Source organism: Orcinus orca, chromosome 7 (assembly GCF_937001465.1).
Source record: "Orcinus orca chromosome 7, mOrcOrc1.1, whole genome shotgun sequence".
Lineage (NCBI taxonomy): Eukaryota > Metazoa > Chordata > Mammalia > Artiodactyla > Delphinidae > Orcinus > Orcinus orca.
The window spans coordinates 76,315,427-76,331,972 of NC_064565.1; the positions used below are offsets into that span (position 1 = coordinate 76,315,427).

General features: G+C 36.3%; 1 protein-coding gene across 9 annotated transcripts in view; it reads left to right on the forward strand.

The window, feature by feature from the left end:
• PMS1 (PMS1 homolog 1, mismatch repair system component) overlaps positions 1-16,546 on the forward strand; it is a 596,068-nt gene that overhangs the window by 41,581 nt on the left and 537,941 nt on the right. Inside the window, exon 7 of one of the 9 annotated variants that reach the window (XM_033400273.2) lies at positions 10,559-10,767. The exons of 7 other annotated variants lie outside the window; for them this stretch is intronic. In XM_033400273.2, coding sequence (XP_033256164.1) covers positions 10,559-10,573 — 15 coding nt within the window. In that variant the 3' untranslated portion in view covers positions 10,574-10,767. Of the gene's footprint in view, positions 1-10,558; positions 10,851-16,546 lie in introns of those variants that run through there. One more of the 9 variants, XM_033400271.2, reaches the window with a different exon arrangement.

Below are 16,546 nucleotides of genomic sequence, written 5' to 3' on the forward strand. Positions count from 1 at the left end.
ATTATTTTGGAAAATACTCAGATGTAGGATTGCTGGATCATTTGATAGTTCTATTTTTAATATTTTGGGGTATCTCCATGCTGTTTTCTGCAGCAGCTACACCATTTTGTATCCCCACAAATAGTATACAAGGGTTCCCGTTTCTCCACATAGTTACCAACACTTGTCTTTTCAGTAGCCATCCTGACAGGTGTGAGGTGATATCTCATTGTGCTTTTTGATTTGCATTTTATACTGAGCATTTTTTTATATACCTGTTGACCATTTGTATTTCTTCTTTGGAGAAATGTCTATTCAGGTCTTTAGCCCATTTTTTGTTGGGTTATTAGTTTTTCGGTTTTTGAGTTGTAGGAGTGTCTTATATGTTCTGGAAATTAATTGTCAGATATATGGTTTGTAAATATCTTCTCCCATTTCATAGGTTGCCTTTTCACTTCATTGATTGCTTCCTTTGCTGTGCAGAAGCTTTTTAGTTTGATGTAGTCCCACTTGCCTATTTTTGTTTTTGTTGCTTGTCCTTTTGGTGTATTATCCAAGAAATCATTGCCAAGACGAGTGTCATAAAGCTTTTCTTGTATGTTGTCTTCTAGTTTTACAGTTTCAGGTGTTATATTTAAGTCTTTAATCTACTTTGAATTGATTTTTGTGTGTGGTGTAAGATAAGGGTCCAACTTCATTCTTTTGCATGTTGATATCCAGTTTTCCCAACACTATTTATTGAAGAGACTATCCTTTCCTCATTGTGTAGTTTTGGCACCCTTATCGGACATCAGTTGATCATATATGCATGGATCTTTTTCTAGGCTCTCTATTCTTTTCTGTTGGTATTTATGTCTGTCTGTATGCCAGTGCCATATTGTTTTGATTATTGTAGTAATCAAATACTACAGTATATTATAATATATTTCAACCTCAGGAACTGTCATGCCTCTAACTTTGTTCTTTATCAGGATTTATTTGGCTCTTCATGCTCTATTATAGCTCCATATGAGTTTTAGAATTGTGTTTTTCTATTTCCATAAAGAATGCCATTGGGTTTTTTGTTTTTTTTTTAAATAGGGATTGCACTGAATCTGTAGATCACTTGAGTAGTATAGAAATTTTAACAATGTTAAGTCTTCCAACCCATGAACACAGGATGCCTTTCCACTTGTGTCATCTTTAATTTTTTTCATCAGTGTCATCATACAAGTCTTTCACCTCCTTAGATTTATTTCTAAGTATTTTATTCTTTTTGGTGCTATTGTAAATAAGGTTGTTTTTCTAATTTCCTTTTCAGGTAGTTCATTGTTAGTATATAGACATACAACTGATCTTTGTATTAATTTTGTATCCTGCAACTTCATTGAATTTATTAGTTCTAACGGGTTTTTTATGGAGTCTTTAGGGTTTTCTAGAAATAGGATCTTATCTGCAAACAGGGACAATTTCACTTCTTCCTTTCTCATTTAGATCCCTTTTATTTCTTTTTCTTGCATAATTGCTTGGCTAGGACTTTCAGAACTATAATGAATAGAAGTGGCAAGTATGGGCATTCTTACCTTGTTACTGATCTTAGAGGAAAAGCTTTCAGTTTTTCACTGTTGAATATGATGGGCTTTTTCTAGATGGCTTTTATTATGTTGAGTTACCTTCCTTCTATTCCTAGTTAGCTGAAAGTTTTGGTTTTTTTGTTTTTTGCGGTACGCGGACCTCTCACTGTTGTGGCCTCTCCCGTTGCGGAGCACAGGCTCCGGATGCGCAGGCTCAGCGGACGTGGCTCACGGGCCCAGCTGCTCTGCGGCATGTGGGATCTTCCCAGACCAGGGCACGAACCCGTGTCCCCTGCATTGGCAGGCAGACTCTCAACCACTGCGCCACCAGGGAAGCCCCTGCTGAAAGTTTTTAATTGTGAAAGGTTGTTCAGTTTTGTCAGATATTTTTTCTGCATCTATTGAGACGATCATGTGATTTTTATCTTTTATTTTGTTAATGTGGTGTATCACATTAATTTAAATGGATATGTTGAACCATCCTTACATCCTAGAGATAAATCCCATTTGACCATGGTGTATGATCTTTTTAATATGCTGTTGGTTTGATTTCTAGTGTTTTGTTGAGAATATTTGCATCTGTATTCATCAGGGATATTGGCCTGTAGTTTGATTTTCTCATAGTATTCTTCTCTGCCTTTGGTATCAGGAAAATGCTGGCTTCATAAAATGAGTTGGAAGTGTTTCTTCTTTCTCAGTTTTTAGGAAGAGTTTGAGAAGGATTGGTGTTAATTCTCCTTTAAATGTTTGGTAGAACTCACCAGTGAAGCCATCTGGTCTTAGGATTTTTTTTGTTGGAAGGATTTTGATTACTGATTCAAACTTCATACTAGTTATAAGTTTCTTCAGACTTTTCTTTCATAACTTAATCTTCGTAGGTTGTATGTTTTTAGGAATTGAACCCTTCTTGTAGGTTATCCAGTTTATTGACATGTAATTGTTCATGTTGTCTGTCATGATTATTTTTATTCTGTGGCATTAGTTGTAGTATCTCTTCACTTCTAATATTATTTATTTGGATCTATTTTTGTTATTCTAGCTAATAACGGTTTGTTTTGTCCCATTTCAAAAAACCAACTCTTATTTTTGTTGATTTCTTTTTCTGTTTTTTTTCTCTATTTTGTTTATTTATTTTCTACTCTAATCTTTATTTTTTTCCTTCTGCTAACTTTGGACTTAGTTTGTTGCCCTTTTTCTAGGTCTTTGAGGTATATAGTTAGGTTGTTTGACATCTTTCCTTTTTAATGTAGGTGATTTTTCTGTGAACTTCCCTCTTAGTATTGCTTTTGCTGCACCCATAAGTTTTGGTATGTTGTATTTTCATTTTCCTTTATCTCAAGGCATTTTATAATTTCCTTTTTTATTTCTTCTTTGACCTAGTGGTTGGTCAAGAGTATGTTGTTTAATTTCCACATATTGTGAATTTTCTGGTTTTCCTTTTGCTATTGATTTTTAGCTTCATTGCATTGTGGTCAGAAAAAATACTTGGTATGTTTCAATCTTTTTAAATTTGTTAATACTTGTATCGTGACCTAACATATGATTTATCCTGGAGAAAAAGCCAAGTGAGCTTGGGAAGAATGTGTATTCTGCTCCTGTTGGGTGGAATGTTCTATATATATGTCTATTAGGTCTATTTGGTCTATACTGTTGTTCAAGTCCTTTGTTTCCTTATTGATTTTATGTCTAGATTTTCTATCCATTATTGGTCTTGATCTGAAAAAAAGAACAACTAGAGAACCATGTAGAGGATGGAGTTGCATTGTAGAAGAGGTGGTTGGGGTAGCTCCCTTTAAAATGTGTTAGGGAGGGCTTCCCTGGTGGCGCAGTGGTTGAGAGTCCGCCTGCCAATGCAGGGGACGTGGGTTTGTGCCCCGGTCCGGGAAGATCCCACATGCCGTGGAGCGGCTGGGTCTGTGAGCCATGGCCGCTGAGCCTGCGCGTCTGGAGCCTGTGCTCCGCAACGGGAGAGGCTGCAGCAGTGAGAGGCCTGCGTACTGCAAAAAAAATGTGTTAGGGAGAAGTAAGAGTCAATTTGGAGAAGAAAAGTCTCTTGAAAAACAAAATGTAATAGAAAGGTGATATATTCAGTTCGAATAAAGAAGAAAAGCTGAAATCAAATATTGTATAAAGCAGTAGCAGCTTGATTTGCAAATAACCTTTTCTGTAAAGTTAAATATGGGAGTATGTAGTGATTGCCTCAGAGATCCACGATTAAAGAGCTGATCAGAAAGACTGATCTGAAAGATTTCTATAAACAGTATTAAGAATATAAGTAATCTGGAAGCAGTCATTAAACTGGTTGAATTCAAAAAGAATTTTCAGAGGAGGTGGCTTTAGAACTGGTTCTTGAGAAAGACTTAGTGGGCAAAAGCATTCAAAGCACGTGCCAGATCAAGGAGTCATGAGAGGTCAGAGAAAGCCGGTATAGGAAAATAGATGAGGCTGGAAAGGTTGCTTGGGTCTAGATTCTAGGGGATCTTATGGACTTTACATGGGAATATGGACTGCTTGCCAAGTGGTTAACGGGAACATAATAAGGACATTTAGTAGGAGACTCACAGGATACGATAATTCTCATGGCAGTTGGAGAATGAACCAAATTATGTGTAGTAGTTGTGTAACAGAAGAAGCTGGTTCAGTAGTCCAAGCAGTTGCACAGAGCATGTAGAAAAGGGTATAGGCAAGAAAAACATTTTTTTAAATATATCTTTATTGGAATATAATTACTTTACAGTGTTGTGTTAGTTTCTACTATACAGCAAAGTGAATCAGCTATATGTATACATATATCCCCTCCCTCTTGAGCTTCCCTCCCACCCTCCCTATTCCACCCCTCTAGGTCGTCACACAGCATCGAGCTGATCTCCCTGTGCTATGCGGCTGCTTCCCACTAGCCATCCATTTTACATTTGGTAGTGTATATATGTCAATGCCACTCTCACTTCATCCTAGCTTCCCCTTCACCCCTGTGTTCTCAAGTCCGTTCTCTACGTCTGCATCTTTATTCCTGCCCTGCCACTAGGTTCATCAGTACTGTTTTTTTAGATCCCTTATGTGTGCATTAGCATACAGTATTTGTCTTTCTCGTTCTGACTTACTTTACTCTGTATGACAGACTCTAGATCCAACCACCTTATTACAAATAACTCAATTTCGTTCCTTGTTATGGCTGAGTAATATTCCATTATATATATGTACCACATCTTTATCCATTCATCTGTCGTTGGACATTTAGGTTGCTTGCATGTCCTGTTTATTGTAAATAGTGCTGCAGTGAACATTGTGGTACATGTATCTTTTGGAATTATGGTAAAGAAAACATTTCTGATGTAGATAAGATTTGATTAGCAATTGGAAATAATCTTTCTTGCTTTAAAGACTACAAAGAGTATCTATAATCTCCCTTTGAAAATTATGCAGAGGTTAACTTATGTTTTCAAATTTTTGCTTAGTTTTTTTGACTGAACCATACCTTCTTTACATGATTCAAAATCCAAAAAGTATGAAAAGGTAGAGTGAAAAAATTAATCTCATCTTTGTCTCTCATATGCCTAGCTCCTATAAGCCCCCCTCCCATAGGTAAAGTCACTAATTTCTTTATAACCGTAGGAAAAAATAATTATGCATACTATATTCCAAAACATGAATATAAAATAAACATTTAAAAAGAGTAAAGTAAGCATAAAAGATTTTATATTTATTTTTTTAAGGGGGGAGGGAGGGGTCTTTTTTAATTTTTTTTTTTTTTTTTTGGCCGTGCCATGTGGCTTGCGGGATCTTAGTTCCCCAACCAGGGGTTGAACTCAGCCCCCACACCTCCACCCCACTCAGTGAAAGCACTGAGTCCTAACCACTGGACCACCAAGGAATTCCCACGTAAGAGACTTTAAATATTGAACTCTTCTAAATAAATTTTACCGGTTTTAAACTCTAGGGCTGCTTAGTAAGAATCAAATCATATTAATGCTTATTATGTTAATAGAATGTGATATTCTTTTTTTTTGTTTTTTTTGTTTTTGCGGTACGTGGGCCTCTCACTGTTGTGGCCTCTCCCGTTGCGGAGCACAGGCTCCGGATGCGCAGGCTCAGCGGCCATGGCTCAGAGGCCTAGCTGCTCCGCGGCATGTGGGATCTTTCCAGACCGGGGCATGAACCCGTGTCCCCTGTATCGGCAGGCAGACTCTCAACCACTGTGCCACCAGGGAAGCCCATGATGTTCTTTTAACAATAGTATTTGGTATTGTGATGGAATAATCCATAATTTTATACTAAACTCAAAACATTCAGCAATAAAGTTTCTATAAGCTTCTATAGCTAATGTTGTTATCATACTGCCAGTGTGGAAAGAGATTGCCTTTTCTTATACTGTGTTTGTGCCTCTGCCCTTTTCTGAACCATTCAGTACAAATACATGTCCAGGAGTAGATAGCAGTAGATACAGATCTATTATTGTAAGACCTTGGAAGTAGTTAAAACTTCTGATTTTTAAGAAATTGAAACATGAAGTTCTTAGTACATGTCTGCAAATAATTTGCGTGAAAAGTTTGGTTGCACTGTATGCCAATATGTATACTTTGATTTCATATTCTAGGAGTTGCCTTTGCTCAGGCAGTCTTATTAGCATTATAGTTTTTAGTTAATTGTTTATTATCTATGTGTAACCTCCTTTTTCCCATTATCACAAGTTGCCTTCGCAGTTGAGGTTTACTAATTAAATACTGAATATTCTCATCTAACTTCAAATAGTATATGTCAATGAAGTAGGAAGAGTGGCAAGATATATTTGGCTAACTTCAATTACATGGCTTGCATGTAATAATATATTTTTTATTGAGGTGTTTTCTCACTGTCATCATCTTGACTAGAGTCAGATTCTTACTTGGCACATCCAGATGCTGCAACTTTGTGTGACCTAGATAGAAAACATGGGGGTATGTGTGTGTATTTTTAGCACACATTAAGCTTTCAGCCTAAGGGCAAAATATATGAAAAACTTCAGGAAGTGAAAAGAAGATCTCTGTTTTAGAAAATAATACAGGATTGATGAAATGGTGGGGAAAGCGAACTAAAAACTACTTGCTGTAAAAACTGTAGCACTTAAAAATTCAGTACTTTCTATATCCTTAATTTTTAATTACTATACTTAATTGTTTAGTTCTTTAATAATGGGTCCTTTTTTGAAAATGAATCTTAATTGCCTAAGTAATAGTGAAGATTTAATTTATTGGCAGACCTCTTTATTATTTATTGTTAGCCTAACTATAACTACTTAGAAAATGCTTCTAAATCAGCCCCCTGATCTGATGCAATAATTGCCCAGTGTGAAATAATGCTCTAGAACTGCTAGTAGTATTTACATTAAAAAAAAAAAAAATTCACATTCAGTGGTTCTCGTGTTTCACAGCTTGTTTAGAGCCCATTTCCTCAAGTGATCTTTCTGCAGTTCTGTATACTAGCTTTTCAATAGGTCAGGCAGTGCAATAGCATGTTTGCATTAATCAGCAGCTAAGATTCCTATCTGAGGCATCACTCTAATACAAACTAAAACACACAAGATGACGTTTCCACTAGAAAAATCACAGGTTTTATAGCTGTATTAAGTGCAGGAATTTTAAAACATTAGTTTGCTTGAAATATTTTCATGACTACTCATTTTAAATACATTTTATACATATGTATGAGTCAGAGAGCTAGCTGGCTAGCTTTAAGGAGATAAACTTTTTGTGAATAAGTTTTTATTGCTCAACTACTCCTTGTTAAAAATAACTTGTGATATAAAGTATGAAGCAGATGACACTTAATTTATATACAGTTCAAGATTATTCAGAACCTTAACCTGCTTCTCTTATTTTGAGTATTTTTCCTTAAATCACCAGCTACTGGCTGGCTTAAAATAACAACCATCATAGCAGAAGCCAGCACCTTTTTGTCTTTTTACACTCACACACATACAAACACAAACACGTGCAGAGGAAATGGAAAGATTACAGTCTGACAAAAATAAACAGAGAAAATAGAGTTACCACTTTACCCAGCTATTTCACTCCTAGGTATATACACAAGAAAAATAAAAATATATTTCACACAAAAAGATGTACGTGAATGTTTATAGCAGCATCGTTCGTAATAGGCAAAAAGTGGAAATAACCCACACGTCCGTCATAAGAGGCAATGATACTTCAAATGTATATCCATATAGGGGAATATTATTTAGCCATTAAAAAAGGAATGAGTTCCTGACAAAAGTCCGGGACCAGCCAGTTTCACAGGTGCATTTTAACAAACATTTAAAGAATTAACACCTGTCCTTCTCAGACTGTTGAAGAAGGAATGCTTGTGAACTCATTCTACAAGACCAGCATCACCCTGATACCAAAACCAGACAAAGGCAGTGGAAAAAAAATTACAAGTCAATATCACTGATGAACGCAGATGCAAAAATCCTCAACAAAATATTAGCAAGCCAAAATCAGTAATACATTAAAAGGATCATACACCATGATCAGATGCAATTTATTTCAGGGATGCAAGAATGATTCAGTATCCACACATCATCAGTGTGATATACCACATTAACAGATTGAAGAATAAAAATCATAGGATCATCTCAGTAGGTGCAGGAAAAGCTTTTCACAAAATTCAACATCCGTTTATGATGTTAAAACTGTCAACAAAGTAGGTATAGAGGGAATGTACCTCACCTTAATAAAGGCCATATATGACAATCCCACAGCTCACATCATACTCAAAGGTGAAAAACTGAAAGCTTTCCCTCTGAGATCAAGAGCAGGAAAAGGTTGCCCACTCTCACCACTTTTATTCAACATAGTATTAGAAGTCCTAGTCCCAGCAGTTAGATAAGAAAAAGAAGTAAAAGTAATCCACATTGGAAAGGAAGAAGTAAAACTTTCACTGTTTGCATATGATATGATACTATGTATAGAAAATCCTAAGGATGCCACCAGAAAACTATTAAAACTAATAAATGAATTTGGTAAAATTCCAGGATACAAAATTAATATACATAAATCTGTTGCATTTCTATAAATTAACAATGAACTATCAGAAAGAGAAATTAAGATAACAACCCCATTTACAATTGCATCAAAAAGAATAAAATGCCCAGAAATAAATCTAACCAAGGAGGTAAGAAACCTGTACTCAGAAAACTATAAGATATGGATGAAAGAAATTGAAAATGACACAAACAAATGGAAAGATAAAACATGCTTATGGATTGGAAGAATTAATATTGTTAAAATGACCATACTTCCCAAGGCAGTTTATGAATTCAGTGCATTGCCGTCAAAATACCAATGGCTTTTTTCACAGAACTAGAAGAAATAATTCTAAAATATGTATGGAAACACAGAAGACCCAAAATGACGAAAACAATCTTAAGAAAGAAGAACAAAGCTGGAGTTATCGTGCTCCCCAATTTCAAGCTATCCTACAAAGCTACAGTAGTCAAAACAATATGATATTGGCACAAAGCTGGAATTATCATGCTCCCTGATTTCAAGCTATATGACAAAGCTACAGCAATCAAAACAATATGATAGGGACTTCCCTGGTGGTGCACTGGCTAAGAATCTGCCTGCCAATGCAGGGGACACAGGTTCGAGCCCTCGCCCAGGAAGATCCCACATGCTGCGGAGCAACTAAGCCTGTGTGCCACAACTACTGAGCCTGTGAGCCACAGCTACTGAGCCCGCGTGCCACAACTACTGAAGCATGCACGCCTAGAGCCCGTGCTCCACAACAACAGAAGCTGCCACAATGAAAAGCTCGTGTGCTGCAACAAAGAGTAGCCCCCGCTCACCACAACTAGCGAAAGCCCACATGCAGCAACGAAGACCCAATGCAGCCAAAAATAAATAAAACATAAAAGTTATAAAAAAAAAATATGATATTGGCACAAAACCAGACACAAAGATCAATGGAAGAGAATAGAGAGCCCAGAAGTGAACCCTCATGTATATGGTCGATTAATCTACGATAAAGGAGGCAAGAATACACAATGGGAAAAAGACAGCCTCTTCAACATACAATGTTGGGAAAACTGGACAGCTACATGCAAAAGAACCAAACTGAACTACTTTTTCACACAATTTACAGAAGTAAATTCAAAATGGATGAAAGACTTACATGTAAGACCTGAAACTGTAAAACTCTTAGAAGAAAACATAAGCAGTACACTCATTGGTCTTAGCAATATTTTTTTGGATCTCTCTCCTCAGGCAAGGAAACAAAAGCAAAGATAAACTAATGGGACTACACTAAAAAGCTTTTGCACAATGATAGAAACCGTCAACAAAATGAAAAGGCTGCCTATTTAATGAACAAAGATGTTTGTCAACAATATATATGATAAGGGGTTAATATCCAAAAAGTACAAAGAACTCAACATAATAAACAAATAAACTGATTTAAAACTGGGCAGAGGATAGCACAGGGAGATCTGCTTGGTGCTTTGTGACCACCTAGAAGGGTGGGATGGGGAGGGTGGGAGGGAGATGCAAGAGGGAGGGAATTTGGGGATATATGTTTACATATAGCTGATTCACTTCGTTATACAGCAGAAACTAATACAACATTGTAAAGCAACTATACTCCAATAAAGATGTTAACAAAAAAAGGCAGAGGACCTGAGTAGACATTTTTCCAAAGAAAACATATAGATGGCCAACAGGCACCTGAAAAGATGCTCGATATCACTAATCATCAGGGAAATGCAAACCAAAACCACAGTGAGATATCACCTCACACCTGTCAGAATAGCTATTATCAAAAAGCAACAAATAACAGGTGTTATTTGAGAGGGTGTGGAGAAAAGGGAACCCTCCTGCACTGTTGGTGGGAATATAAATTGGTGCAGCCACTAAGGAAAACAGCATGGAGGTTCCTCACAAAATTAAAAATAGGACTACCACACGATTCAGCTATTCCACTTCTGGGTATTTTTCCAGAGAAAACAAAAATACTAATTTGACAAAATATATCCACCCCTATGTTCATTGCAGCACTGTTTACAATAGTCAAGATATGGAATGGGGCTTCCCTGGTGGCGCAGTGGTTGAGAGTCTGCCTGCCGATGCAGGGGACACGGGTTCATGCCCCGGTCTGGGAAGATCCCACATGCCGCAGAGTGGCTGGGCCCGTGAGCCATGGCCGCTGAGCCTGTGCATCCGGAGCCTGTGCTCCGCAACGGGAGAGGCCACAACAGTGAGAGGCCCGCGTACTGCAAAAAAAAAAAAAAAAGATATGGAAGCAGCCTAAATGTCCATTGACAGATGAATGGATAAAGAAGATGTGGTACGTATATACAATGGAATACTACTGACCCATAAGAAAAGAATGAAATCTTGCCATTTGCAACAACATGGATGGACCTCGAGGGTATTACGCTGAGTGAAATAAGTCAGAGAAAAAGAAATACTGTGTGATTTCATTTATATGTAGAGTCTAAAAACCAAAACAAATGAGCAAGCATAACAAACCGAAAGACTCATGGAGAACCAACAGGTGTTTACCAGAGGGAAGTTGGTGGTGGGATGAAAGTAAAAACAAAAAATAGTAACTATGTGAGGTAATGAATGCTTATTAGCTTGATTGTGGTGATCACTGCACAATATGCAATGTTATATGAAACAATAAGATTGTACGTCTTAAATATATACAGTTTTTGTCAATTATACCTCAAAGCTGAAAAAAAGATTTTAAAAAAGAAATTATTGCTCATTATCAACCAAATATTTCCATGTCCTTAATTATCCTATTGATACCAATACTGCATTCTAATTCAGCCAGCTTTTAATTTCCTAGAGGGCAAGGATTCTGACCATTTTTTTCCTTGTATGTCTACGTAACCCATTGCTCTTTTCTCTGTGATGGGACCTCGGTACTTCGATGTGTATAGGCATGTTGAGTGGACTAGTGCTTTTGGAATCTTTCAGGAAGGCTGTATTTATATAGATAGATTTATGTTTGCAGTGCAGCTCCCAGTGCAAAAAGAATTAAATGTTATGTGACATACAGAAGTGTAGGTTATATAGCTGTTAATAGGACATTAAGATTTCTTTATTTGATAAGTATCACTTTGGAATTTTGCACATAAATATGTGGAGATTGAGCCTTTGATTAAAGTTTGAGTGCCCAAACTCTGAAATCACTTGAAATCACGTTTTAACCTGAAATCACTTGAGCATAGCTTTTTTGCCTTTAAAATTTCTAGTATGGACGATGAAGATAAAAGGAACTCTGCACATTTTTACATATGAAACCAGTCAACCCAGCTAATCAGTGACTATTCCAGATGCCAATGAAATGAAGCACACTAATGACTTAATGTGATTCTTACCTAAACACATAGTATTTAATGGTCAGAATTCAGAGGCATTGCATAAAAATTATATCGAAGCTGAAATTGTTCAGAAGTGTTAAAAAAGCAGTGACTCAAAATTCACTTGAAAAAGATAAACAGAACTAGGAAGCAGTGTCATTCAAAATGATCTTCTTTCAAAGAGCCTTGCTGCTGTCAGTATTATTTGTAACTTTTTGGTAGGAATCATTTTATCAGTATCTGTTTATAGAAATTGGAAAGAACCTCAGTCACCTATTTCTATCCTCCATCTAGAAGGGAGAGAATATTGGAAGTTCCTGTGACCTGAGCTGAGTTAGAATCATCATTAGTGGAGTATATAGCTGGTGGCTTTCTACATCCATCTCATTTTAAAACATGTAAATAATATTCGTTATGTGACAGACACTAAATTTCTGAGTTGAACAGCATAAAAGTCCCTCATCTGGAGAATCTATCATCTCATGCAAGTTAACACTCAGTTACAGAATTTGTTAGCTCCTATTTTTTCTTTAGATCATATAATATTAATTATGCTAGCTTCTTCCCTTACTATAAACTCAAAACTAAATTCATATATTTTATGTTTTACCCTTTCGTGTAAATTAAATTGTATCATTACTGTAAGATACACCTGAGACAGTCTGTAAAGTCTTTAGCATTGTGTAGCTAAATAAAACTGGATTTTAAAAAAAGAATGAAGTACTGATACAGCATGGATAAAACTTGACAAAGTTATGCTATAAGTGAACAAGCCACTCACTATGTATCGTATGATTCCATTTATATGAAATACCCAAAGTAGGGAAATTTATAGAGACAGTAGATTAGTGATTGCATAAGGTGAAGGTGCAGGGACATGGGGAATGACTGCTAATGGGTACAGGGTTTCTTTTTGCAATGATAAAATTGTTTTAAAAAATTAAACTGGGGATTTAGTTGCACAGCTCTGTAAATGTACTAAAAACCATTGAATTGTATACTTGTATACTTAAATTGTATCATGTGTCAGTTCTATCAGAATAAAACTATTATTTTAAAGAAAAGAAGGAAAAGCAAAGTTGTTTTGGATTTCCTAAAGGAATAGACAAAGACTATAATTTCTAACCCATGTAGTGGTGTGAGAACCAGCAGTCTTAATATTTAAAAATAAAGAGCTAGTTTTCAACTCCACTAAGGTTACTTTTCTCTAGAAAAATGTATTCATTTGCTCACTCCTTCAACAAATCGTTTACTGGGCCCTTCTGAGTACTTGACGCTGTTATTGGTACCAAGGATTCAATCACATTCCTGATTCTTCTCCTTTTCTTCCTCTCCCTGTGCACTGAGTCACAAAATCACATCAAGTCTGTTTCATATCCTTTAGTCTATCTCTGTTTTCTTTTACTCTTAGCAGTGTGCTTGGTTCTGTTACCCAGTCCAGTGATTCTCAGCCACAGTGTTAATATTAGTAAGATACCAAAGTTTGCAAATGTTTTACCTTTAAAAAAATAAGATAAATAATCCTGTAAATGTCACTTTTACTGACTTGCGTTCCATTGTATTTTTGTGAGTAGAAGAGAAAGCAATAGTGTTATAGCTAGTGTGCCGGGAAAAACACACAATCGTCAGTGTCTATGAGACTATTTTGCGAATGTGAACCTCATCCATTTTATGTGTCCTCAATAAAAGTTGAGAATCTCTGAGCTGGATTATTACAGTCACATTTTTTAATCCATATTGCTTTAGTTTCAATTCTCACTAAATCATTCTTGCCAAAGATCTCTTTCTTTTTTTTTATTGAAATATATTTAACATAAAACATTGTGTAAATTTAAGGTATATAACATGTTGACTTGATACTGTATTATTGAATATAATATGATTGCCATTGTAGCAATAATTGCACCTCTATAACATTAACTAATTTTTCTTTTTACTGGTTGGAATAATTAGGTTCTAGTCTCTCAGCAAGTTTGGTGATTGTAATACAATATTATTATCTATATTCACTGTACTGTACATTATATCTCTAGGATTTATTTACTACTCATTGCAAGTCTGTACTCTTAAATAACATCTGTCCTATCCCCCCAACCCTTATGCCCTGGTAACTACCAATTTTACTCTGTTTCTGTGAGTTTTTCCTTAGATTCTACATATGAGTGATGTCATACAGTGTTTGTCTTTGTCTCACTTATCTCACTTAACAGAAGGTCCTCAAGGTCAAAAGATCTAACATCCATATCTGATCATGGCATTTTCCCAGTTAGATTTGTCCATTGATTCTGCATTGCATATAAGAGAAACTGTAAACTTCTTTGCATGATATGCTAGGTCATTCATGATCTTGTTCCTGTCTATCTATCTGTCCAGCTTCATCGCCAGCAAGGCATATTCTCTATGCTTCCATACCTTTGCATGTGCTCTTCTACCTGTCAGGAATGCCCTTCCCATAATTTGCGGGTGGCAGACTCCTTTCAAGTCTCACCGCACATGCAGTTGCTCTGTGGAGTAGACTTAGGTTTCTTCTACAGTGTTCCCACTGTGTTTTGTATTAGCGGTTTTCATAATGCATTATAATTATTTTAATACCTTACTTTCCTTTGGTATTTTTAGCTCCTTGAAAGCTGGGACCTTGTCCTTCTATCTTTGTATTCCCAGCTTTTAGCATGGAATCTGGTACAAAGTAGATGTTCAATAAAATATTTGCTGAATAAATTTAGAAGTTTCTCCAAAAATTTTAATTTAGCCAGAGCATTTATATATTATAATATGTGCTGAAATAAAGATTAAAAATACTTATGTGGGGCTTCCCTGGTGACGCAGTGGTTGAGAGTCTGCCTGCCGATGCAGGGGACACGGGTTCGTGCCCCGGTCCAGGAAGGTCCCACATGCTGCGCAGCGGCTAGGCCCGTGATCCGTGGCTGCTGGGCCTGCGCGTCCAGAGCCTGTGCTCCACAACGGGAGAGGCCACAACAGTGAGAGGCCCGCGTACCGCAAAAAAAAAAAAACTTATGTGACATCCCATGTTTCCTGGAGCAGTTCCAATTTTAAATAGCGTATTGGCCTTAAAGTGGAAATGTAGTTACCAAAACATAATATTTTTAGAAATATACACATTGAACCTATACCTTAATTTTTTAATTGTTTACAATTTACTTTTCTATTTGATTTCATGTACTTTAGGTCCTTTTTTCTAATTGAGATCACTTTCAAAGCAATAGACAGTGAAAAGTTGGCATCTAGGACAGAACAGTACCTAAATTCTAGATCTGTCATTTTGCTGGGACTAATTACTACACATCTGTATTTATATGAATATTAATAAATAAAAATTATCAGAAATTTAGAAATCCTTAGGTATAAGGATCTGCATAATACCGTTAAGGTTGGTACTGACAAGCTGCACTCTCAAAAATATTCTGACTTCAGGATGCTATAAGAGTAGCTCCCAGTCTTTTTTGGATTTCTGTTATTCTGGTGTGGTTTCTTTGATTTGGAGACCCCGATTTTTCTCCTTGCCCTCTTCTAAAGGTAAATTATTTATTTAACTTTAAATGAATTTTTAAAATAATTTTGTTTTGAGAGTGTATTAATACCCTCAAACAACTGGAGATTTCATAACATATCACATACTCATACATGAAAATGCGTTTGTCAGAGACACTATTTGAGAATTCCCAATTAGGGTCTGAAGTTGGCTGTAACTTATTACTGTCCTTGACTAGAGAGGAGAGAGATGTTAGCAAAGTAAAAATTTGGAACCAGAAAGGTTAGGGTATGAATCATGATTCCATGATCTAATATCTCTGTTTCTTTGGGTAAATCATTCTGAGCCTCAGTTTCCTCATCTGGAAAATGAGATAATAATACCTGCCTGAAATGGTTGTGAAAATTAATGGTTTCTAGGGTAGTAGTGCCTAGTAAGTAAGTTCTTCATAAATTGTAACTCCTACTTGATTAGTATTAATAAAACCCTGGGAATAGGTAAAAGGTTTTCCTGTTACACTAAATATTGGGCAATTTTTCTTCTTGAGCAGTTGTTACACTATCTGTTTTCCCCAGCAGGTTGGTCTTTGAGATTCTAAAAACAAAAGTGGCTTACAGATGATACATATCAAGAAGCAGAGTCAGTGACTATTGTCATCTTGTCCAGAAGAGAACAGCACTTCGCTGCTATCCCCTGACATGCCAGTTAGAGAACAACATGAATTCATTTACTTCCCCTTTCATTTTATTATACATAATATTGTTAGTACTTCCTCCTGCCTACATAGGTTCCTGGTCATGTTAAGGAATTTGTTTGGCTAGGATCCTTTGATCTAGCCGGAGTGTCTCTCTTTCTTTTAAACCTCTCTACAATCAAATATTTAAATCAGTGTCTTTTTACTTGGAACAAATAACCTTTCTACATTACAAAAAAAAAGAGGGAGAGAGAAAGAACAAAGGAGAACTTTCTCAACTTCCTTCCATTGATTCTACAAACCTACTTGTTTGTATACCCATTCTTCCCTCACTGCTTTTTGTTCAAGTGTGTCATCAAGGCTTGCCTTGATCCACCTGCCTCCAGTTATTGCTGTTTGCTTTCACTTCACAGCCAAACTTCCTAAAAGAGCTGTCTCTTTCATATGTTCCCCCTATAGTCACTGTCTAGTAAGTAAAATTTGGT